This window comes from Drosophila subobscura, chromosome U, assembly GCF_008121235.1.
Source record: "Drosophila subobscura isolate 14011-0131.10 chromosome U, UCBerk_Dsub_1.0, whole genome shotgun sequence".
In the NCBI taxonomy this organism is placed as follows: Eukaryota; Metazoa; Arthropoda; class Insecta; order Diptera; family Drosophilidae; genus Drosophila; species Drosophila subobscura.
The window spans coordinates 10,381,683-10,405,227 of record NC_048534.1 but is presented as its reverse complement, the minus strand read 5'-3'; the positions used below and the strand labels follow the sequence as shown (position 1 = coordinate 10,405,227).

At 44.6% G+C, this 23,545-nt stretch overlaps 5 protein-coding genes across 8 annotated transcripts in view; 3 read left to right on the top strand and 2 right to left on the bottom strand.

Moving 5' to 3' along the window:
• Positions 1-153: 153 nt before the first annotated feature.
• LOC117902580 (diacylglycerol O-acyltransferase 1) lies at positions 154-10,922 on the bottom strand. 4 transcript variants are annotated; one of them, XM_034814073.1, is made up of 10 exons: positions 10,697-10,922; positions 6,610-6,941; positions 6,422-6,550; positions 6,276-6,367; positions 6,166-6,218; positions 1,553-1,661; positions 1,349-1,492; positions 974-1,284; positions 644-916; positions 154-583 (listed from the first exon to the last, which is right to left on the bottom strand). In XM_034814073.1, exons 1-10 carry the CDS (start codon positions 10,718-10,720, stop codon positions 350-352), a joined length of 1,701 nt encoding a protein of 566 aa, XP_034669964.1. In that variant the 5' UTR covers positions 10,721-10,922; the 3' UTR covers positions 154-349. The 4 variants fall into 4 exon arrangements, with proteins under 4 accessions (XP_034669964.1, XP_034669966.1, XP_034669965.1 ...); XM_034814075.1 differs by having other exon boundaries at positions 10,723-10,874; XM_034814074.1 differs by having other exon boundaries at positions 10,714-10,873.
• On the top strand, positions 1,813-5,550 carry LOC117902578 (exportin-2). Its single transcript, XM_034814072.1, has 7 exons — positions 1,813-2,043; positions 2,161-3,020; positions 3,086-3,569; positions 3,631-3,933; positions 3,991-4,147; positions 4,202-4,502; positions 4,567-5,550. The coding sequence occupies exons 1-7, from the start codon at positions 1,959-1,961 to the stop codon at positions 5,305-5,307; spliced, it is 2,931 nt and encodes a 976-aa protein (XP_034669963.1). The 5' UTR covers positions 1,813-1,958; the 3' UTR covers positions 5,308-5,550.
• Positions 5,959-23,545, top strand: part of LOC117902584 (trans-1,2-dihydrobenzene-1,2-diol dehydrogenase) — a 21,784-nt gene continuing 4,197 nt past the window's right edge. Inside the window, exon 1 of the mRNA XM_034814082.1 lies at positions 5,959-6,153. Coding sequence (XP_034669973.1) covers positions 6,090-6,153 — 64 coding nt within the window. The 5' untranslated portion in view covers positions 5,959-6,089. The remainder of the gene's footprint in view (positions 6,154-23,545) is intronic.
• LOC117901000 (flocculation protein FLO11) lies at positions 11,408-16,454 on the bottom strand. Its single transcript, XM_034811597.1, has 4 exons — positions 16,163-16,454; positions 13,748-14,149; positions 11,727-13,603; positions 11,408-11,672 (listed from the first exon to the last, which is right to left on the bottom strand). Exons 1-4 carry the CDS (start codon positions 16,452-16,454, stop codon positions 11,652-11,654), a joined length of 2,592 nt encoding a protein of 863 aa, XP_034667488.1. The 3' UTR covers positions 11,408-11,651.
• Positions 20,329-23,545, top strand: part of LOC117901177 (cytochrome b5-related protein-like) — a 17,417-nt gene continuing 14,200 nt past the window's right edge. The window contains exon 1 of the mRNA XM_034811829.1: positions 20,329-20,332. The gene's annotated coding sequence lies outside the window, so the exon portion shown is untranslated. The remainder of the gene's footprint in view (positions 20,333-23,545) is intronic.

The window sequence follows — 23,545 nt, the reverse complement described above, 5'->3', positions numbered from 1 at the left end:
CTTTTGCGGCGACCTTGTTTGATGTAGCGACGAAAAGATCAAAATATTTGTGCGATCACATTTATGTTTGGAAAAGTAATTGAATATACCTTAAAAATTAAGGAATTTAAAATTTGATTATTTATTTACATGACACTTAAATTCATTAACAAATGCATTTAACAACAAGCTATCTGCTTTAATCAGTACTATATGCATGTGCAAAAAGAATACAAAATAGATTTTGTATGGTGGTGGTGGCAATCACAAGTTTGTTTCCTTAACTTGCAGTTTGGCTTATAAATTACAAAAAGTACACGGACCAGTGCCGAAGTTCCAGTTCCATCCCGCAGAAAGTGTCTCTTAAAATCTAGCTCTCGTATTCGGTGCCGTTGAGTGAGTTCTGGTAATGCGTGACCACATAATCGTGATAGTACATCATAATACACAGCGGCTGACCCAGAATAATGGATGCCCAAACAATGATATTGCCCATTCGCGGGCCCAGGCGACGCTCGATATATTTGGATACCGCTGAGAGCGGAATCTGTCCCATCATGCCCATAAATGCCCAGATCTTGTATGTTTGTAGAGGAACAGAGACCTAAAAGATAGAAATAAAATGTAAGTTATGATCCGATCACTTTCTGTCCCCGGATCTTACCAAGTACTCATGGAAAAAGGCACTAAAGAGGAACACTATGGTTGAAGCCTGACGCGACGAGTAGCCCATTTGGACGACCGGAATGTACAGATGACGCACACACCACCTGTGCACCGGCATGTTCCAGGTACGCCAGAAGGTGTCAATGTTGTTGGCATTCCACCAATCACAGTAAAAGTTGCGATCCGCAAAGTTCAGGAGCTCACCCACAGCATTCAGGAAGGAGTGGAACATCAGATAAAAGAAGCACAGCCAGACCAAGTGATTGGGAAGCTAAAGAAAACAGTTTAGAAATTAGTCATAAACACTACAGCCAATCCGCATACTAACCGCCAGTTTAAGGAGACGCTCTGTGGCCAGTGCCACGTCCATATTTGAGAATGGTATCAGGGAGTTGCGCACCGAGGGAATGATCCATTGCTGGAACAAGGCCATGACCACATGAACTCCAATGATGACCTCCAACAAGCGCTTCAAGAGGAAACGCTTGCGCACTCGGCTTGTGCGGGGGAAGTTCAGTTCATAGCACAAAGTGGGAGCGCACAGAAAGTAGAGCAGATCCCTGTAGCTGAGATTGTCAGGATACTGCACCAGCTTGGGAATAGCTTCATCATCATCTCCGCCATCCAAGTGACCGTTTTCTAAAGGCAAAACAACAGCACATTAATATGATTGATGGCATCATTTTCGATGAGTTCAGCTTACTAAGTTCCGCCAGCGTGATGCTGGGCCTCCGCTCTCGGGGATTCTTCTGGTAGTAGGTCTGTCGACACCACATATTGGTCTGCACATAGCTCCAGATCTTCAGGAACAGGATCGAGTAAAAGAAGCACACGGTTGAGGCGCCCACTGTAAAGGGTGAGATTTAAGTTAATCTTTTGCTAAAAGGAATTTGCATTTGATACTCACTTAAACTGAATGCATGGCCTTTCAGGTGTATAATTACAACGGGCAAACATACCAGCACAATTATGTTTACTATCTGTATGAAGATGCCAAGACCTTCGGCAATTATTTCCTAAAAATATATAAAGATCACTCTCTTATAAGTCACTGCTATCTCAAGGCGACAAAAAACGATGACCGATCGGTATATTTACAGTATATTTGCAGAATGAGAAGGTATATGGCGGTATATTTTATACGGTCACACGGCATATGCTATCGATAAAACCGCGGTCACACTGCTTGCGAAAAGGCCATTCATTTTTGCGATTTCATATTATTTTGTAAAACTCTCAATAACTGTTGAACAACGCGCAATCCAGTGGCATCATTTAGTTTAAACAAAGGCTAGCAAAGAACTAAAATCAAAATGGAAGTAACCGATGCAAACTTGCAACTTCTGGCCGGTTATTTGCAGCAGACGCTCAGCGCCGATCCAAACGTACGCCGGCCGGGTAAGTGTATTGGAATCTGTGGCGTGTGGTGTGCGCGGGAAATGCCGGCGGCGACGCCTCGATAGAATATGAATTTAATAATAATCCAGAGGTAATTCTATGATCTTTATATTACAGCTGAAAAGCTGCTAGAGTCTACCGAACTGCAGCAAAACTATCCAGTGCTGCTGCTGAATCTCATCGACAAGTCGCAAATGGACATGACCACGCGTATAGCCGGCGCCATTGCATTTAAAAACTATGTGAAACGGAATTGGGCAGCGCATGAGGACACCGATGGGCCGGATCGCATTCACGAAAGTGATCGCAATACCATCAAGTCTCTGATTGTCACTCTTATGCTGCACTCCCCCGTGGCGCTGCAGAAACAGCTGAGCGACGCCGTGAGCATCATTGGCAAGCATGATTTCCCGAAAAAATGGCCGCAAATGATCGACGAGATGGTGCAAAGGTTCGCCTCGGGCGATTTCAATGTGATCAATGGCGTCCTACAAACGGCACATTCGCTGTTCAAGCGCTATCGATTCGAATTCAAATCGCAAGCCCTGTGGGAGGAGATCAAGTTCGTGCTGGACCGCATGGCGCAGCCGCTCACAGACCTACTGCAGGCCACCATGCAGCTGACCAAAGTGCACGAGAACAACATGGAGGCGTTGAAGGTCATCTACGGGTCATTGGTGCTGGTCAACAAGGTGTTTTTCTCGCTCAACTCGCAGGATCTGCCCGAGTTCTTTGAGGACAACATGAACACCTGGATGGGTGCATTCATCCAGCAGCTGGCCGTCAATGTCCCAGCTCTGAGCAGAGACGATGACGATGATCCCGGTGTGCTGGAGTTTCTGCGCTCGCAAGTCTGCGAGAATATCTGTCTGTATGCGAAGAAGTACGATGAGGAATTTAAGCCGTTCATGGAGCAATTCGTGACTGCAGTCTGGGAATTGCTGGTCAAAACCAGCCTCAATACTAAAAACGATTCGGTAAGATTTTGCAGCTACTAAATACCCATAAAAATATGCCTGATTTCTCGTTATTCCATTCCCAGCTGGTGTCGAATGCCTTGCAATTTATCACCGTGGTTGCTGAGCGAAAGAATTATCAGGGCATATTTGAAAATCCTGAGATTCTGGCACGCATTTGCGAGAAAGTTGTCATTCCCAATCTGGACATTCGGCCCTCCGATGAGGAACTGTTTGAAGACAGTCCCGAAGAGTATATTCGTCGGGATATTGAGGGCTCGGACGTTGATACCCGCCGCCGTGCTGCCTGTGATCTCGTAAAGACTTTGTCCCTCAACTATGAGCAAAAGATCTTTGGCATTTTTAGTCAGTATCTGGAGATCTTGCTGGCCAAGTACAAGGAGAATCCCGCGGCCAATTGGCGTTCAAAAGACACTGCCATCTATCTGGTCACCTCGTGGGCATCGCGAGGCGGAACCAAGAAGCATGGCATCACACAGACCTCAGATTTGGTGCCGCTGCCAGAGTTCTGTGCCACGCAGATAATACCAGAGCTAGAGAGACTCAATAGTAAGGAAATACGAAGAGTCTGTACCATTTTTGTTGGTCTAATTTACGTTCCCTTTTCCAGTCAATGAGATACCTGTGCTTAAGGCAGCAGCTATCAAGTATATCATGGTCTTCCGCAGCATTTTGGGTCCCCAGGTGCTGGCCAATTGCCTGCCGCAGCTCATACGCCATCTGCCCGCCGAAAGCATTGTGGTTCACAGCTATGCCGCCTGTTCCGTGGAGAAGATTCTGGCCATGCGCGATGCCAGCAATGGGATTGTGTTTGGCCCACAAGTACTGGCGCCACATGTGAATTCACTGATTAGCGGACTTTTTGCAACACTCGCGATGCCCGGAGCATCAGAGAATGAATTTGTGATGAAGGGTAAGCCATATAAATCGTTAGTTTCTGTTAACATTTAATGATTGTTTTTGTTTGCAGCAATTATGCGAAGCTTCTTTGTGCTACAGGGCGCTTCTATGCCTTTCATGGGAGTGGCTCTGCCACGCCTCACTGAGATCCTAACCCAAGTGGCCAAGAATCCATCACGTCCGCATTTTAATCATTATCTCTTCGAAACGCTGGCGCTGTCCATAAAGTGAGTGCTTCACCTCTCTCTTCGATTGTCCAACTAATTTGCTCTTGTCTTTAGAATCGTCTGCCAGGCAGATGCCTCGGCTGTCAGCTCTTTCGAGGAGGCTTTGTTCCCAGTTTTCCAGGGCATACTGCAGCAGGATATTGTCGAGTTTATGCCCTACGTCTTTCAGATGCTGTCAGTTTTGCTGGAAGTGCGCGAGGGCAGCGGCTCCATTCCAGAGCCTTACTGGGCGCTGTTTCCTTGCCTGCTATCGCCCGCCCTGTGGGATCGAACAGGCAATGTGACGCCTCTGATTCGGCTCATCTGTGCCTTTGTGAAGCAGGGTGCTGCCCAGATTCAGGCCATGGGAAAACTGGTATGTGCTCTAAATATATTTAAATATATCCATTCTGATTGATTGACTTCCTTTTTTTTTGCAGAACGGCATTTTGGGCATCTTCCAAAAAATGATTGCCTCGAAGGCCAACGACCACGAAGGCTTCTACTTGCTGCAGAATCTTCTCTCCTATTATCCGGCCGCTGAAATGCAATCGAGCATGCGTCAGATCTTTGGGCTGCTCTTCCAGCGACTGTCGCTGTCGAAGACGCCCAAATACATCTCCGGCATCATAGTGTTCTTCTGCTTCTATGTGATCAAGGCCGATGGAAGTCATCTGGCAAAGCTTATAGACGAAATCCAACCCAACATGTTCGGCATGCTGTTGGAGCGCATTTTTATCACGGATCTGCAGAAGGTCGTCAAGGAGCTGGATCGCAAAATGGTGGCCGTGGGTGTGACCAAACTTCTAACCGAAACCCCGGAAATGGTTTTGCCTCAATATGCCCAATTCTGGCCGAGACTGCTCCACGCCTTAATCGACATGTTTGAGCATCCGCTGGAGTCTTTGAAGGGCATTGAGGGTGGTGAGATTGTTGGCGGTGTGGCCGAAGATCCCGATGCGGGCTATCAAGTGGCCTTTGCCCAGCTCACCCATGCCCAGCCCAAGCAGCAGGATCACCTGGCCGAAATTACCGATGCCCGACAATTTCTGGTCAATGCACTGTCCAAGTACTCGCAGAAGCGACCGGGAGAGCTGACCAACCTGTTGGGCCCCCTCGAACAGGACTACAAACAGATCTTGCAGAAATACTGTGATCAAGCCGGCGTACGCATTGTCTGAGGAATGAAAGAATGATGACCCGCAATTTAATCGCCAATCACGAATCACACCTCGCCATACATTCGCATACCTTTCTACATATATTTTTACATGCAACAGAAGAGCTGTCCTTTTCTTCACTCAATCAATCACTCCCTCATGCTGTTTATGTGTCGACCATGAAATTGTTTTCTTTTATATGTTATAGTGTACTTGTCCGAACAATAAACAGTTACGTTATGCATATGCAGTGGAGAGACTTAAGTGACTAAAAGGGTTATGTAGATAAAATGTTGTGCGAGTATTCTGACTACGAGTCAAACCCTATCAAATGTTTAAAAGGGTTCAAAAATTCAAAACCATGTTATGCCTTTTCAGAGAAGAAATTGTTTACCTTTTCATTCCCCTAAAGCATCCCTAAACTAAATGCCTCAATGAGATCCAAATAAATAAATGATTAGAGGGGTAAATGTTGTAAGAAGTAGATGCCTGAACATCGCAAAACAAAGCGGGAAGCTTCCTTTGACGTTAATTGGATATATCAGATATCAGATATAATCTCCTGCTATAGTGTAAGAGATTCAAAAGAAATACGAGCCGCAAGATCAACTCATTGCATTTATGCTACATTTCTTTTTATATACTCCAATTCGATGTAAAGCCATTCCGTCTAGACTCTAGACACAGTTGCCTAACAATTCCTTTCATTTTTTCAAAACAATTGTAATTTTTTTGTAAATAAAACTTACGAATCTCTAAAATTATTAGCAAAGTGCAACCAATAACCATATAACACTAGCAAAATGCTGCGGCTTCTTCAATCAATCAAATTGCCTTTGCCAAAATCTTGCGCCCGAAACTATCTACGTGAGTACTTACCATTGCCAGACCCTTTTCCACAGCCAGACACAGAGAAATGTGAACCGTGGAGTCTGGAAAGAAATATAACGATGTGTTTGGGTCGCAAATATATTTAGCAAAAGACTTACAAAGGCTCAGTATGAGGGCATTGTGGCCCTCGCCCTCATTGCGACCGCTGATGAAAAAGAACCAGTCCAGGGGATTTATGCGTACACCATATCTACAAAGATATTCTTAGAAATGTGCTATAATTGAGGATTTTTATATGACTTACTTGAGTAGATTCTCCAGTCCTAAGCGCAGACCGCCTATGCAGAGCAGCAGGAAACCCCAGTTGACTAGACCCGTGAAATTGGTAAAGCCCGAACTCCAAGAGAACAGCGAATCGCGTGGTCGATGGATACTGAAATCGATAGATTTGGGTAATATATTCCCCCCTTTTCAGTGATCTTCTACGCTCACGGTCTGCCGGGCTGTGCCCTACGCTGCTTCTCTTCTTTAGTGGAGATCTCCTCGGCTCGGGTAACACTCTGAGTGCGTCTATAGCGCGCCTTCGTTCCATTTCCATTCTCGTCTTTGTCCAAGACTTTTCGATACTGTCGCAGATCGATGGGATTGCCATGCTGATCGAAAAGGTTCTGGGTGGACTTGCGGTTCCTCAGACTGGTCAGATTATGTTCCGTGGCCGAGGCTGAACGCCTCAGACGCTTCATGAGTCCATTCCTTTCCTGCTCTACTTTTGGGGCCCCCTTTTCCTGAGGATCTTTGGTGGTTGTCATGGTTGCGTGGTGATTCTTTAAGGTTTAGAAATGTTGGAAGTTTTATGTTGATTAGTTTTCAATAAGCGACCAATCTTATCGGGAATTCCAGTTGGCCACTAAAAGTGCAATATAAGATAAGATTTGATTGGTACCCCCCATTAAAGAACTCAAAATTTGGGCCACAGAATTAGCTGTAGATATAGATTGACCAAAACAAATCTGAAGAGAGTTCGTTATCGGTCAAAGTTACTGGTAATCCATTTGATTATCTTGGTACAGACTGAGTGTTGTGGAATCCGTTTCAGTGGCTTTTGTGGTCAAAGTTCGTCTGGCTACTTGATCGCTGATTAGGTAAACAGATACTACCATTCGCATAGACATTGTACCCCATCATGATCGGCGGTGTGGGTAAGTTGTCTGGTCTGTTCCATAAAAAGGTCGCTCGACTATTACTTTTCGCATTAACCAAGCAAAAACCAGTTGCAAAGTTGTTGCAAGTACGTAACGAGTCATGATCGCATGTTAAATTGCTGATCACCAAATGATTATCAGCATTAAGGCAAGTGATGATTCTACGAGAGGTCTTACTTCTAATGATAATTTCTCCCGCTCCACTGCACATGCGTTCCTCTCGATCGCTCTGCTCTCTCTCTCGCCCCCGATTCATTTGACCCTTAATAAAATTACTATATCTGCAAATTCTATTTTTAACTTAAATTTAGTTGGCGTTTCGCATTCACGTAACTTGTTTATGCAAGCTCCAGCTCCAAGATTTGATTAGAAAATTGTTGTTTAAACAATTATTATTCGTTTAGAATATATACGAATGAAATGACGAAATTTGAGGGTTATCTATGGGAACTGAACGCATACTTGAGTAACTAAATCTACGTCATTTTCAATTGGGAAATAGTCATATACATGACTACATACTCGTGGGTTCATATGCGAGATTTATAGTTGAGAATTATCGTACAAATATGCACTGAAAGTGTATATAAACGTTTGCGCATTATCGTATCTACTGATATCTTAACATTTTGACTTTAGTTTATCGAAGTTCATTAAATAGTTAGTTTCTTATCGTGCATTTTATTGCATAAAATAAAGAACCTTTAACTGCGCTCCTAAACTATAGGCCTACTGTGAAGATAATAAAAGAGTGTAGATTGGAATGTTAGAGCAGGAGTAAGGTGAATGTTTATACGCCAAAGTTATTTAGTTTTTTCAAAGTTTGTTCTTTGGCGAAAGACATTCCCGCACTACTCTACGTATTCATTCATTCAGTTTCAGTCCATTGAACTGAACCAACTTTAAAGAAAGACACAAAGTACACACATTTGTAAGAATTTAAATATTCCACGCGTTAGTATACGAGTATACAGAATGCAGAACGATTAAAGTCGAGTCATGGTGACGACTTCTGGATGACAGAAGTCGGCGAAACTCGTCATGGCTCATCAGTGCGAGGAAATCATGAGTAATGGCAACTCGGTGTAAAGGACAGATACAGTAAAGCCATGCGTACATGCACGGGTTAAAAATATGTACAACATATGTATGTTTTTCTGTATCTACATATGGATATGTATTTGTACGTATGTATGTATGTACTCAATTGTCTCCCGCATATCGAGAAGAACCTGCATCGAATTGCTTTTGTGGTTTAACGCTTAGTTTGTTGAACTTTTGGTTTATATTTATACGGTGTGAGGAGGGGCACAAGTGCAATGTTTTACTAAGGCACTTATCGTGCTATACACTATACACAATACATATGTACATATGTTTGTATCTGTTTCAAGATAAGCTTGGCTGTGGCTCTTACCCTCTTACCCAGTTGTGGTTTTTCTATTCCATGCCTTAATATCTCTGATAACGATCAAATCCTCTGATCTCTGAGCTACCCTGATTACATATGTTTACTTCTCATAGCCAGTGTTCCTTCCTTGTTTCATTTATATAAAATGCATTTCATACAAACAAACCTAAAGCTGATTGAAATGCAATGTATGAAGCGACCTTTCCTTGTGTGTGTTTTTTTTACATCGACAAACATTCCGGTCTGTGCTACTGTGTGATACTATGTACTCCGTTAATTACTGCAGTGCGCACTCCGTCCGAACGAACCGGTTCCCTATAAGTGGTGAAGAATTCTCTTCCAACTAGGGGCAGCAGGCAGCAGCGATAAGTAGGTCAGTAATTCAAACATTTTCATCAACTTTTGCCTCGGATCGAAGAGCATTCAAAACACATTGATGATAAAGGTTATCATTCGGCTTTAGCGGTTCACTGATTGCATAAGTACCGCCCGCTTATCATGTTGCCAGGAGGCATTCATTCCTCTGCCAGACATGTCTGGTCAGGGGACACACTCCTAATCATAATGTTCCTCCCCTACTCACACTTTTTACATTGTAAAACGGATGCGAACCCGCACAAGAGGCATGGACATGAGAGAAAACAAATGAAACATTAAAAATTTGCCGGCTCGCGTTCGCTTATCAATTGAAAAGTACGTCTAAATGTTGTGTTATCAGCTACAGTCTGACATTTGCCGCCGTCGACTGATAAACGCACACAGCTGGCATTTTCCTATTGGAATGAGCGAACATTTTGTTTTTCCTACAGTTTACACAGACACTTTTCCGATCAGTTCTCTATCTCCATCACTGTGTTTCCCTACTTCTCTCTCTTTATTGTTTGGCCCGTCTCTCGTTCACTTTCCACTGTTTGCTTTGTCTCTCTGTTTGGGTTTTAGCACGAACAAAACGGGTTTTTGCCAATAGAAGTTTGTTTGGTTTTCATGATACCCTTGCAGGTGGTAATTACGATCTTTATGGGATACCCTTCATTCACCTTGAATGGCATGGTTCTTTTATTCTGAAAATTTGCACAGAACCGCACTACTTACTACAATTCTTTGTGGGACAAGCTCCATCGTTAAGGAAGGTTATTCAGGGGTTTTTATATGAATCATGGTTGATGGTTGAACGAATGGAATGACCATGGATCTTGGCAAGGGTATTAAAAGCTTCGGCCAACCAACGATTAGCTTCTTGTTTTGTTTTGAAAGAGACAACGACGCCGCGGCGGCGTCACATTTCCGAAATGTTTCCTCAGAGCCCCGTATGGCCCCGGATCAAGGTTATTTTCGCTATATGCTCATGTATAGCTAGTCATTATCTGATTACGCACATCACACTGATGGCTGATGGCTGAAGAGAGCTGCCAGAGAGATAGTTTCACTAATTTATGATTTCTATTATATATGGTCTTTATTAAATTAAACAGATCTGTGGTATTTGTGTCACTATCCGCCGCTCTAATGGCATTTGAATTGCAAAAACTATTAGTGTTATCGTAGCTACAACTAAACACGAAAGTTTTGTTTCACTTTTATCAGAAAGAAACCCGTTCCAAGGTGGGGGGAAATTGAGTCATAAACTGTGGCAGCACGTGTTTTCGGTCACTTTTCTTCAGTGTTTTTGTTACTTTTGTTCTTATTTAACTGTTCTTTATGTGTGAAACATATTCCGTAAGTTCCGTTTCGTAGAAATGCAATTCTTCACTCTTCATTTGGTGGCCGGTGCCCCATTTACGGCTTTCATTAACCTTCCCCCCTAACAAAAGCAAAAGCAAAAGCGAAAGCGAAAGCAAAGAATTCACTCGTGGATCGTAAACAAAAAAGTTTGCCACTCTCTCGCTTAATTTTAGCTGCTCACTGGAAACTCCATGAACTTGACTTCACACCAAAACTCTCTTTGTTAAACAATTAATTTATTTACGTGTATTTTTTGGGCACCTTGCATACAATTTAGTTTAATTTGCACTTTGTTGTTTGTTGTCTTCACCCACGACACGACGGGTGCCAGCAGAGAGAGAACGTTTTCCGTTTCTGGAAGCAGCAGCGTTTTTTTCACTGTGTGCGTCTGGGGCGGCGTGGAGATCTCGATTGACGCTTGGCGCTTGGAAGCAATGCTGGAAATAAACAAACGGGCGGCTCCGGGTTTCACTTACTTTTGCGTTTTACGTTTTCAACCAAAACGGTCAGCATTCGTTATCACAAATTTATGTCATCAATTCCTATGTTCTGGAGAATTCTGGATATATTTAGGATATGTTGTTTTGTATTTAAAAAAAATAATTTTCAGTCAACTTTATTAGCTGCATGGTAGACAGCTTTAACAGTTTCATCCATTCAGCAGCCACCTTAAAAAGTTTGATTTATTTCATCGCACCTCGTTGTGCTAGCTCGCCTTGCATTCAGTCGATATTTCAAGACGAGCGGGAAAGTGCGATCGATTATTCTACAATTCACATTTGAAACTCAAAGCTTTCAAATGAGCTTTCACTCGATAAGCTATGTTGAGTTCTTTAATAGATGGCGGCAGCATTGCTGCATGATCTCCTCGATAGGTGTCGCATCATAACATTCAGGTCGAAAAAGATCAAATTAAAATGTTAATGTTTTTTTTATTTTATTGCACTAACAATAAGAACTACAAAACAAACATGTCAATGAATTAAATTATTGGTAACTAACTTTGCAGTCACATTGTGACGTCAGCGGGGCCTAACAACTAACAAAAAATAAATACAGATACAGATACGGATACAGATCGGTTCGGTTTGGTTCTCCTCCATTTAAAGCTGACTTATTTACAAAAACAATTAAGTGTAAGAAAAGTTTCTGATAGATTTGGTATAGAGCGCAGTTAAGAAATTTCGTGTCATCTTAGGCTAATGCTGCTGTCGTCTCTCCTCTCCCTCCACATCGTAGGCCTCTTCATCGTCTTCGACGCCCGGGGACAGGCCCTCAATCAAATCCTCTAAATCATCCTCACCATCGTCCACATCGTCCACGAATCTGTCTATGCGTTTGAGTAGATTGTGCTCGTTGTCCTCCTCATCATCTTCGTTCTCCTCCTGCTGACTGCCAGAGGGGGCATCAAAATTCGCCTCCTCCAGCTCCTCCTCCTCGTCATCATCTTCATCATTGTATTCAATGTCAGTTGTGGCCGTGGCCCTTGACTCGGGCAATTGATCATAGTCAAATACCTGACGCGTCGCCCGCAGCGGCAGCTCCGTGCTGGTGGCAAACTCTGACCCCAGATCCTCGCCAGCTTCATCATTTCCCAGTACACTCGAGATGCTGCCCGCTTGACTGCCAATACGTGGCTCTGGCTGCTGGGGCAGCAGCCTGGTGCTCACCGGCTTCAGGATGGTGCTCGTGGTGCTGCTGGCTGGGACTGGCACTGGCACGGACGCTGTCGAGGAGGCAATCTCATGGACATCGGCAAACATGTTGTCCAACAGGCTCAGCAAATCATTGACGCCACTGGGCGGAGGAGTAGTCGATGGAGTTGTCGTTGGTGGAGGAGTAGTAAATGGAGTTGTCGATGTCCTCGGAACAGATGCAGTTGTTGTCGTCTTCAATGTGGTTGTTCTTTGAGTGGGTTTGCTCGTGGAACTACTGCTGGTGACTGGCCTCTCTGTGGTTGTTGTCGATGGCCTCGGTGTAGTGGTCGTCATTGGCGTTGTTTTCGTATGCAAATGCTTGACCTGAAAGGTCTCCACTGTCCCACGTTTCTCGTTCGGGTCTGCGGTACGTACGACAGGTTCTCTCTTGGAGATTACCGGCACTATCTTCGGACTGTGGGGGTCCAGTTCGTTTTGGCCATAGGTCTTGACCTTGGAGTGACCCTCGATGATGAGATACATGGGTCCGAGCAGCGCTTTTGGCGGCTGCTTATAGTGCGAAAAGAGTGAGTCGGTGGTGGATTCCGGCGCGGGTGCCACTGTGGGACGTTGGGCCAGATTACTCGTCTGTGGTATCAGCAGGCGGTTGTTAGTCGTCGTCGTCGTCGTTGTGGTGCTGCTGCTGCTGCTTCCAGGGCGTAGATAGCTAGGCTGTGATGCAGGCGTGGTCATTGGCATGGAGACGGAGGTGGAACTGGTTGGACTGGTCATCAGCATCGGTCGGAAGCCGGAGCTGCTGCTGGTCTGTGGTGTGGGCGTGATGTAGATCTCCTGGCCCAGGCTGCTGGCCATGGTGGGCACTGCAATGGTGGGTGGACCCGGCACAAAGGTCACGGGTGCGTAGGCCATCGGTGGACGCGTGGAACTAATGCCATAGCCGGCTGGGGGCAGGGCCTGATGCGGTTTGCTCGTTCCCATTAGGTACTTGGTGGCCGGCATTGTGGGCTTCACCTTCGCCTTGACCACCACCTCCTTCTGCAGGAGCTCGTGCAGCCAGGGCTTCCTCAGAGACGCCTTCGAAGCACCCAGATGTCCCGCCAGGGAGTTGGGCGAATAACTCACCGTCTGGTGGGGTCTGGAGCTGAAGCTGTAGTGCTGCATGGACTCCTGGTGATGGGCATCGGCGTAGCTCAAGCGATGCGGCGGCATGCTGGACATGCCACTAATGGGAGCAGAGGAGTGCCAGGAGGTGTAGGAGGGATGATAGGCCATCGATGAGGTCATAAATTGCTTGGGTGTCGGCGAACTCATGTGGTTAATGTGGCTCATGTAGGAGGTGCTCATGCTGGGTGAACCCGAAATGGATCCCGGACTGCCGCCCGGCATGCTGTGACGATAATCCACAGAGCTAGAGCCAGAGCCAGAGCCCGCTTTCATTATCATCATTGGAGGTGGCATTAAATGGGTGGGCGGCATGTGCTGTTGTTGTTGTTGTTGAAATTGTGGCTGATGTTGGTGTGAATTTTGTTGAAGTTGTTGTTGAATTGGTGAATGTTGTTGATTTTGTGCATGGAGTTGCTGTGGATTCTGTGCATGTTGTTGATGCTTTTGTGTATACTGTTGTTGAAATTGTTGATTATGTTGTTGAATTTGCTGATGCAACTGCTGCTGCTGCGGCGGAGCATAGTAACTCCTACGTATTGCCGCATATTTCGCCAGTTGCTGCTGCTGTTGCTGCTGCTGCTGATGCTGCTGTCCCAAACCCATGCCCGGATAGGAATGCGAATGTGGCACCCTCACTCGCTCACTGGCCACGCCCAGCAGCAGGATCTCACTCTTTGTCTTGTTCCGCAACACCTCCGGCGGCAGCTCCTTCTTCCTCGCCTCTGGGTTACTCTGTCCTGTGCCATTGTTCTCCGCCCAATAGCGCACCCTGTCCAGGGCGGGCGGACTGTAGTCATAAGTGGGATCCTTTTGCAGTGGATCGCCATGGCCCAGCGGACGCCACTCGTTGTTGTTGTTGTGATCCAGTCGGGGAGCTGTGAAGAGGCAGAGAGTAGGATGATGATTGAGTGCCGTATCAATTTACTTTTACATGTGCAACTTTAATTGCCCCCAGCCCCCCCACACACACACACACAGACACAGACAGTGTCCCGTCCCCAAATGGCCGGAAGGCAGGAGCTGCACCTAGACACGGAGCCAGACCGAATCATAACTCGTTAAAGTGTTAACAAATGTTTTTGTCCCGTCACTTGGCCGTTGGTGGGCATCCTGGTTGCTCACCTCATCACAGCGAGAGTCGCTCTGGGAGTAGGTCTCTGGGAGAAAGAAATACAAAATACTTCACCTACGTCTACACATTTGAACCCAATCATGGCAATGTCAATGCTTGGCAGCGACACTCTTCAAGCTGCCCTCGTGTCTGACTTCAATCGTTTCGAGTTGTTTGTGCATAAATTGATTTTAATGCCCGCAGACAGTGTCGAAGATTGGTGGGCTCACTCGCAGATCAGATCCACTCTGTGAGGCTCCTAATTAAGCCCGAGTCAGAGGCCAAGCCGCCACACAGCCTGATCCCGACGCCCACCTGGCAGCAAACACTTTTCGGCTGTCGACAGGCGTTGATCACTTGGGGCCATGACCAAGGCAATCAACACAGCAAACATAAAGACAGACACAAAGAGAAGTTGACTCTGGCTCTAGCTCTGGCTCTGGCTTTGTCTTGGATTGGGCTGTTGTTGGGTTTGTCTTGGTTTTGCTTGATTGACTGATCAACGGGCGGAATGGCGGTGGTGGTGGTGGTGTAGGAGACGACTGCGAATGCGGAGGCCTGATAAATTATTAGCTAAAACCAGACAAATCGCTTTCCATTTGGCCAGCGACAAAGGCATGCGGAGCCCGCAAGAGCGCCCAAACGTGAGGACCTGCACTTGGCCTAGGCGGAAATGGCCAGCCATGCATCTCGATCTGCTTCTAGTAATTGCATTTTATACCCTTGGTAGAGAGAGAGTATGCCGAATTTGGCAAAGGTGAAGCTATCCCAGCGGATTATTATGTGAGAAATATTTAATTCTTGCAGGAAAACTTTTATTAATGTCAGATTGAAATTTGGGTTGGGTTTTTTGGTCAGCTTAGGATAAGTACGTTACAATGGTGCTGGTTTCCGCAGTGGTGCTGGCTTCAGTAGTGGTTGTGGCATTGCCATTTGATGGACGTCCAAATTGTGGGCGACCCTGAGATCCTCCCTGTTGTGGACCTCTCTGTGGTCTTCCTTGAGCAGCCACCATGGCAAACAGGGCAAAGAGCAGAATCAAGATGTGGAAACGCATGTTGGTTGGAAGTTCAAACTGAAGCTGTGATAACTTTCACTGCCTCCAGAGCTCTTTTATACTTTTCTTGCCAGAAGAACTATAAGCCAGAACAGCTGCTTAACCACTGTGTGGATGTATCACTGTTCAAATAAACGTAAAGTTTACGCGTAGTTTGGAAAAACCTTCGACGAACATTTTTTTCATCTGCGTCATCGATCCACAGCTGCTCTTGTTACCTTTCCCAAAGTTCTGGTTTTTGTTTGCCTATGCAGGGGATTTTTCTGTTGCATGGAAAGAGTATTTCACGCGTCTTGTCTTTCTTTCCATGCTTTAATCGTGTCGTTGCGCATTTTCGGAGTGGGCGCCTACCTACGCCCAGTAGTTCAGTGCAGTCCACTCCCCGGCATGGCAATCCAATCGGATTGAGTGCATGCATGTACGCGGCGGCCACTCGTATCTGTATCCCATTTATCCTTGCATAATTGCCAGTGACCACGAAACAATGTTGCCAGACGATTTTCACTTTCATTCGCATTAAAATGCCTCGCATGATTGCGTTCCAAATTGTTTGATCTCCTAATGCTGGCCATTAAAATAGCGCTCCCCCGGTGGACCTCCACTCACTGCTCTCCCAATTATGTTGGTGAAACAAAATCAAAGTGCAAATCTTTCATATTTTTTCATTTTTTGTGTGTGATTTTTCTTCGTTTTTTTTTTGTGCTGCGGTTCATTGCTCACCTGTTGTCGCACCGGGCGTCAGTGGCTGTGGCTGAAGCTGTGGCTGTGGCTGACCAACCTCATCCTGACTGGCATTTGTCTTCGTCGGCGTTGCCGTCACCGTCGTTGTTTTGCTTGTCGTGGTCGCCTCCGTCTCTGACACTGTTGATTGAGCCAAGACCTCGAAGACTCCGCCGGCTGAGGCTGCGTGGACAAGAGGTGCGGCCGAGAGGAGCTGCAGCAGCAGCAGCAGGGAGCAGCCCAGACAGAGTATCGTAACCAAATTGTGGCTCTTGTGGCGTTCACTGATCATCTTGGTTCGGTTCGTTGATCGCCTTTGGTTTTTCTTCTCTTATCTGGAATTTTATAAATTGTAGAGCTGAGTTTCGGTTATGGCTTTGATGATGATTTAATATGCCCCCGCCACAGATCGATTGTTCACCGAACTGATTGCAAATGTATTCTTAAATATTGAATAACGGAGGTGAATGAGGAAGTAAGGCAACTATTTCAATGGACACTCTCTTAACAGGTTGTTATCCAGATTGCTGGGAAGTTAATTTACTCGAAATGGGCTACCGCATGGCGTACAATAAAAATTGATTCATGTTTGTTGATTGAGCAGCGAGGAAATTCAACCTTTCACTTAGCTTAAATATTTATTTATCTAAAATAATTTAAGCAAAACGTTAAACGTTTTAAATTATAAATTGATCAGATGTGGTCGCTGGCTGATGAGAGAAATTAAAGAGAGAGAGAGAGAGAGTGTTGGGTTAATTTCGATGCAATTATTATTATGGAAGCGCTAAATTGCACCTAAACGAAGTAGAAAACATTTATAAATTAAAATTGATCAAAGTTTAAGGTTTTTAAGCATTGTTTAAATGGTCGAAAGATTTACAGATTTTATTGAAATTAAAAGAGTGAACAGGGAATAATATTTAACATGTAACTCAATCAATTACGTAGAAAAAACGAAATCTTTATCTGTTTATCAATCTCCAATTAGCTTCACCTCAACAATCTTTCAAGGTTTCTAAGGTTTCTCCTCTGCAAAGCTGCCTCAGAAACTGTAATTTCCTGAATGAAAGATTTTTAAACGTTTAATTCATAATTTATGGCACTTCAGGACCGATGGCAGACGGCAGTCTGGTAACGTGACAAACCAGACTCCCTCTGGGGAGACGAAGACTCTGACTAGGGTCTGACATCTGCCCACGACTTGGGCGGGCGCCGGCATCTTTGACCAAAGCTTTATTACTCCCCACTCCATTCTCCATTCCCTCACTGTACCTTTCTTCCGCAACGGGACTCTTCCTGTCTCGCTGCCACTCTGCTGAGCTTTCGAGCAGCCTGCCTGCTCTTTCTATACTGCTCGCTCTGTATTGATCTTCCGCTGCACCTCTCCGCCCTCCACCCATCCCAACGTCAGCTCTCCCGCTGTTCTCCTCTCTCTCTTTGCTGGCGTTTCTCTTCCTGCCTCGCTGATTCTTTTTTGCCAACATGTCCTAAGGGCTTCTTATCATCATCATTTGCTTGCTCTCCGCAGTCGCTTGTCATCTTTGTCTCGTCTTTTCTTTCTTTCTGAAATTTACTTTTTTACTTTTTTCGGCATGCACTTCGCCTGCTGCATTTCGTTCCCATCGAAAGTGAAACTTGTGATTTTTGATCATAAAAGAAAATTTGCATTTATTTTGCAGCGGGCTCTACGGGTTTCTTGTAGCCGGTGTCGCCGCTGTTACGGCTGTTGGCTGTGAGTCGCTCGGCGGCAATCGTAAAAATTAACTTGATTACTACACGCATAAATAAAGCCATTAAATGGCAAACATCTTGCTATGGCAGCAATTAAAATCAAATAAAATTCGCCGACGGCATCCAGATCAACCCCTCCTAGTGGGGGGCAGAGTGCGTGCGGCAGCAGGTAGGCATCCGGAAGGGGAGGTGTCATGCACAATTGTATATCATTTGCTTTGCTTACTTTTCGAAGAAACAAATTCCAAGTATTGGGAGCAACTATTACCCGAAATGATTACAGTGGCAGCCTTATGCAATAGGCATACATTTGACTACCCTTTGCAGAGGGTATAATAATACTCAGACTCAATAGCGCAACCGAATGAAAGAGTTCGAGCTAAAACCAGACAATTTGCTGCTCTTCTCCTAGGCAAAAATTGCTTCTTGCAAATGTCTTGTATGAATTGTATCGGGCAAAATGTGAGAAACATTCAATTCTTGCGGGGAAACTTTTATTAATATCAGATTGGGATTTCGTTATGGTTTATGCACATCCTAGGATGAGGCAGCCTCAGTGGTGCTGCTGGCTTCAGTAGTGGTTGTGGCTGTGCCATTGCAGGGCAGAGTGCCATTTGAAGGACGACCAAATTGTGGGCGACCCTGAGATCCTCCCTGTTGTGGACCTCTCTGTGGTCTTCCTTGAGCAGCCACCATAGCAAACAGGGCAAAGAGCAGAATCAAGATGTGGAAACGCATGTTGGTTGGAAGTTCAAACTGAAACTGTGATAACTTTCACTGCCTCCAGAGCTCTTTTATACCTTTCTTGCCAGAAGAACTATAAGCCAGAACAGCTGCTGAACCACTGTGTGGATGTTTCACTGATCAAATAAACGTAAAGTTTACGCGTAGTTTGGAAAAACCTTCGACAAACAATTCTTGAATGACGGCAGAACCTTTTTGTTGATTTTATTTAAGAAATATTGTGTGTATGAGGCATTTTAATTCGGAATCTGAAAGATCAAATCCTGAGTTTCCATAGTAGCCAATAAACTTTGAACAGCTGTAAAGTAATAGAATTCTCAGTCAAATTTTCGCATGCCAAAGCTGCGAACAACCAATCTTAAAGGGAGTTCACACTTAAGACCCCAAAACGTGTTTCATCCGACATTAATTTAGGCCTCACATTCACGTGGAAGACATTTAATTTTTCTCATTGTGTTACAAGCCATTTGCATAAGCCAGAGTCACTTTGTAATGCATTTAATTACGCATAATTTCTGTGTTATTTCACATGAATGTGTTTACATGACAAGTGAAATGTGTTGGCAGCCAAGTGAGTGTTATGATAGGGTATTATGTGACGATCCGATACAATCTTAAGTAAAAGCGAGTGCTTAAAGCTGCTTTTGTGGTCGTCAATTGCTGCCCTTGAATGTAGTGAATGAAGAGAATAATTGAAATGGTAAACAAAAGAGTGGAAGAGCGTGATGAAGAGATAATCCATGGAGGCAATACTGAAGAGTACTTTAAAACTGAAGCGAATGCATTTCCAGTCGTAAATGGAGTCCAATCACTTATGCTCCAAACTATCTCAATTAATCCTTTCACAAGTTGAAGGACTTACAACTCTAACGCATGTCCAAAGACAGTTTATCTGAGTGTATTTGGTGAATTAAAGCCACCCAAAGTTAAATCAACTTTCATGGGTCTCCGGACTCCACTCTGATTGCAGCCAATCAAACGCATCCCACACATCGCACAAAGTATGCGAAGACATCAACTTTATTCCCCGCTATCATAAATGCATTCCAAGCACTTTCAATTGATGTCTCTTAAAAGCCACCACTCAGTCACTCAAAAGCTGGCTGCCTGTTCGGGTGCACGGGTGCTCGGGCTGCCCACAGCAAGCAGACCCAAAAGGCTCAACGGAGACAGGGACGGCGAGCGATAAAGATGGAGTGAGAGATGCACTCAAAGCGACAGCTGTTAAGTGGCCGGCTTAGGCCATTGAGTGTAAAAAAAGCAGCCACAAAAAGCCGATGAGCAAACAAACAGACCAATAAATAGACAAACAACCGAAGCAAAGACCAAGTCGGAGTTAGAGCCAGAGAGCCGAAGCTGAAGCCAGAGATTCATTCAAGTGCGCGACACTTTTTATGCGTTAAGTAAAAAACAACAAAAAGCTGAAATGAAGGTGCAACCAAGGGCCGACGATTTAGATACTCTTGCTATAAAATATATGAGATTCGATTAGACTTTGGTGGAATTGTTTGAATATAAAATGACAGCCTGTGGCAGCTATTACTTTAGGTTAAGTACAAAATTTATCGCACTTCTTCAGCTCTCTCCTTTTGCTGAGAAAGAATATATATACATTTCCTCTTTCGATTGCTAAACCCCTGCTCAAAAGCCCAATACCCTCTTCAAGTGTATTAAAACCAACAACGGCGACAACTGGTCAAGAAAAAAACGGCATGAGGAGCAGCAGCAGCAGCAACAGCAGCAACAACTGCAAGAAACTGGCGCACTGAGATGCATACCAACATGGCAGCGTATTAGCCAAAGACAAATACTAATTGCAGCCAAAGCAGCTGCAACAGAAGCAGCATCAAGCAGCATCGCATCAGCATCAGCAGCAGCAGCAAGCATCAAGCATCAGCAGCGGCCTGGCAGTTGCTGGCTTTTTGTTGCCGGCAGTTAATTTCATTTAAAGAATGTCATCTTCACTTTAAGTGAAAGATAAATGTGCCGAGCAGCAGGAGTGCCTGGAAAATCAAGTAGCTGTTGGGTCTCCCTTTCGCTTCATTGCCATCTCCCTCTCCCTCTCCATCACCCTCTCTATTGCCAACACACATGGCGTATGCGTGATGTTCGTTTGTTTTGTCGCCACCAAGCGCCGGCTTAACTTTATGCAGTGTCTTAATTCTTTGCACAAAGATCGTAAAGTGAGAAGGAAAGATTCGATTTCGCTGGCAAAGAAAGAGGGGAATTTATGTGAAACATCCGCACTCACGGATTACCCGCTGGACAATTGAAAACCGAGAGTTCCGAGAGTTGATTGATGGAAAATGCGTGAAAAATGGCCAACCAGCTCATGGTAATGGTCGAAAATGAGTCGTGACCGACCGCAGCGTGCAGTTCTCGATGGCCAAGGCTGAAATGGATACGACTTTCCGTGATAGATGAAACATATAAAGATCGCTATGCTGAGGTTGAATCATCAATCTTGAACTAATGTTTATTGAGGGATCTGGTATTTGCTCTTAATTGCTCGTACATATCCGATTTAACACGATCTTTACTGATCGTACATCAACTTTAGTGGTCATACATGAGCACTTAACATGTTGTTAAGCAATCTTCAGTGACCATTCAAATGTGCAAACCGATCATGACTTTACGTGACCAGACATGATTTTTACTGATCTTCAATATGTCTCAACACAATCATAAGTGATCAAACATGGTCTTAAATGATCGAACAGGATCTTAAATCACTCTTCAACATGTTAGTTAGACTCTAGATAATGTGGGGAGCGGACATCCAAAGTGTTTTGATTGTGCGGGATGTGAAGTGATCAAGAAGGATGCAGAACAATCCTCGCTTAATTTTCAATAAATATTTGTCATATCACAGGTCACTCCACAGACTGTTAAAGCAACAAAAGATCCCCAACAGCCATCCAAACTTGCACTCCATAAACGAATTCCTTCTGTCAACAATCATCTTTAAGCATCCCATCCATCAATCACTTTCCAACCTCTCGAGAACCACATTCACTTCAACCACTGATTCTTTCACTCACTTTCACTGGCTTACACAATCTAAGCAGGATCTTACATCATCTGGTTTCTGCCAAAGCACTTACCATTCAATGCAGTTCGCTCTGGTGCGATGATTCTCAAATTGTATATTCGTTTTTGTATTCGTTTTATAATCCTTCTTGTGAATGGTTTTATTTGATTAATTTGCAGCCATTTCCTGGCTGACAATTGTCACAAATCAATAATCAAACACACAAACACGATTGGCCGGGCTCGGACTCGGACTCGGGCACTGAGGACGGGGCTTTCAAGAAAACATTTCATTTCATTCAGTAAATTTCACTTTTAAACGACCAACGCGACCGATGAAGATACTCGTAGCGGCGGCCAAGGTGGCTCTGGGAGCTTCTTATTCGTACACCTGAACCGACGACAGACATTCGCACGGCTTCGGCTTCTGCTTCGGCTACGACTTCGACTACGACTTTGACTTTTGTGTGTTCGGCGTTCGTCTCTGACGGGGACTTTTATGGAGGATCTTCAGGTTTTCTGGTCGGTCTCGCTGGTGTCTGGTGCCAGTGCATCCGTTTCAAATCGCGTCCGTTTGTTAACTGATTTCGCGTTGTCTTGGCCAAAACTCAAATTCGAAACTGTTAAAAGAGGCAGCGACGCTGGCAGTGGCAGCGACTGCCAGCCGAACCACCAGACAAGTCTGCACTGTTGTTGCACTTGTTGCTGTCTCTCTCTCCGTCTCTGTCGACGCTGACGTCGCGACGCGTCACCAAAGTTGTCTTCTTTTCGCTTTTTTTTTGTTTTTGTTGTTTTGTGTTTTGTTGCCTGTTTGGTGTTTTGTTGTAGCTGTTGAAGTAGCTTTTGTTGAAGAGTCTTTGTTGCTGTTGTTGTTTTTGGTTTTTGCTGCTGTTGCTGCAGTTGTTGTTGTTGTTGTTGATGTCCCTGTCAATGCTTTTTGTTGTACATATTCTTGCAAGTCTTCCAATCATATTTATTGATATTTTATGGTAAATTTTAGTCGAAAATATTGTGCAAATTACGTTGATTCGCTTCACAAATTTCCTAAGCAAATGCACATATTTTAGACCATTTTCCACGAGCTAAAATATGAGTACTCAGAATATGTGTACATACAAATGTAGACGTTAATTAATTGAATTAAAATGTCAATGTTAATGAACTGCAAATGAGCAACAGCAGCAACAAACAGGAACCTTAAACCTTCCTTAAAGTATTTCACACCTTTTCCCGCAACATGTTTGGAGTGCAGCCCAGTGCATTGAAGACACATGTATCTGCAACACTGCTGTTGTTGCTGCAGCTGTTTCGCTTTCAAGTCTGGCACATTGTTTCCCAAGAATGTTGGTTCTGTTTTTCTGGACTTTCGCTTTTCGATTTTTTGTGTGTGTCGGTTGCATAAAAAAACAGCCGAAATTTGTGGCCAAATAAATTTCTACCTGGGGCCACAAATCGTAAAATATGTTAAGAGCTTCGGGCCACAGGCAACGGCAGACAGAAACAATTGGCAATAGTCATGACATGACTGACTGTCAATTGTTGACGTTGCCGCTGTTCGCTGTTGGCTGTTGGCTGTTGCTGTCTCTTCCGCCCCATGGGCGTGTGCGTATTTGATGGCTGTGAGAGAGGACGGTGAAGTCAGGGGGAAACGCGAAACACCAGCACCTGACGTGTTGCCTTTTGTTGTTGCTAGGCCTCAAAGCCTTCCATTGTTTTCTGCATATTTCTGCACGAAAATGAAGGTGTCAATTAAGGCGCAACATAAACGAAACGGCAGACAAAATTGCAAATCAAAAGACTTTGGCAACGAACTTGACACATGACTTTCACAACCTAGAATGGCTTTTACATACCCATAATGTATGCTCATATCAA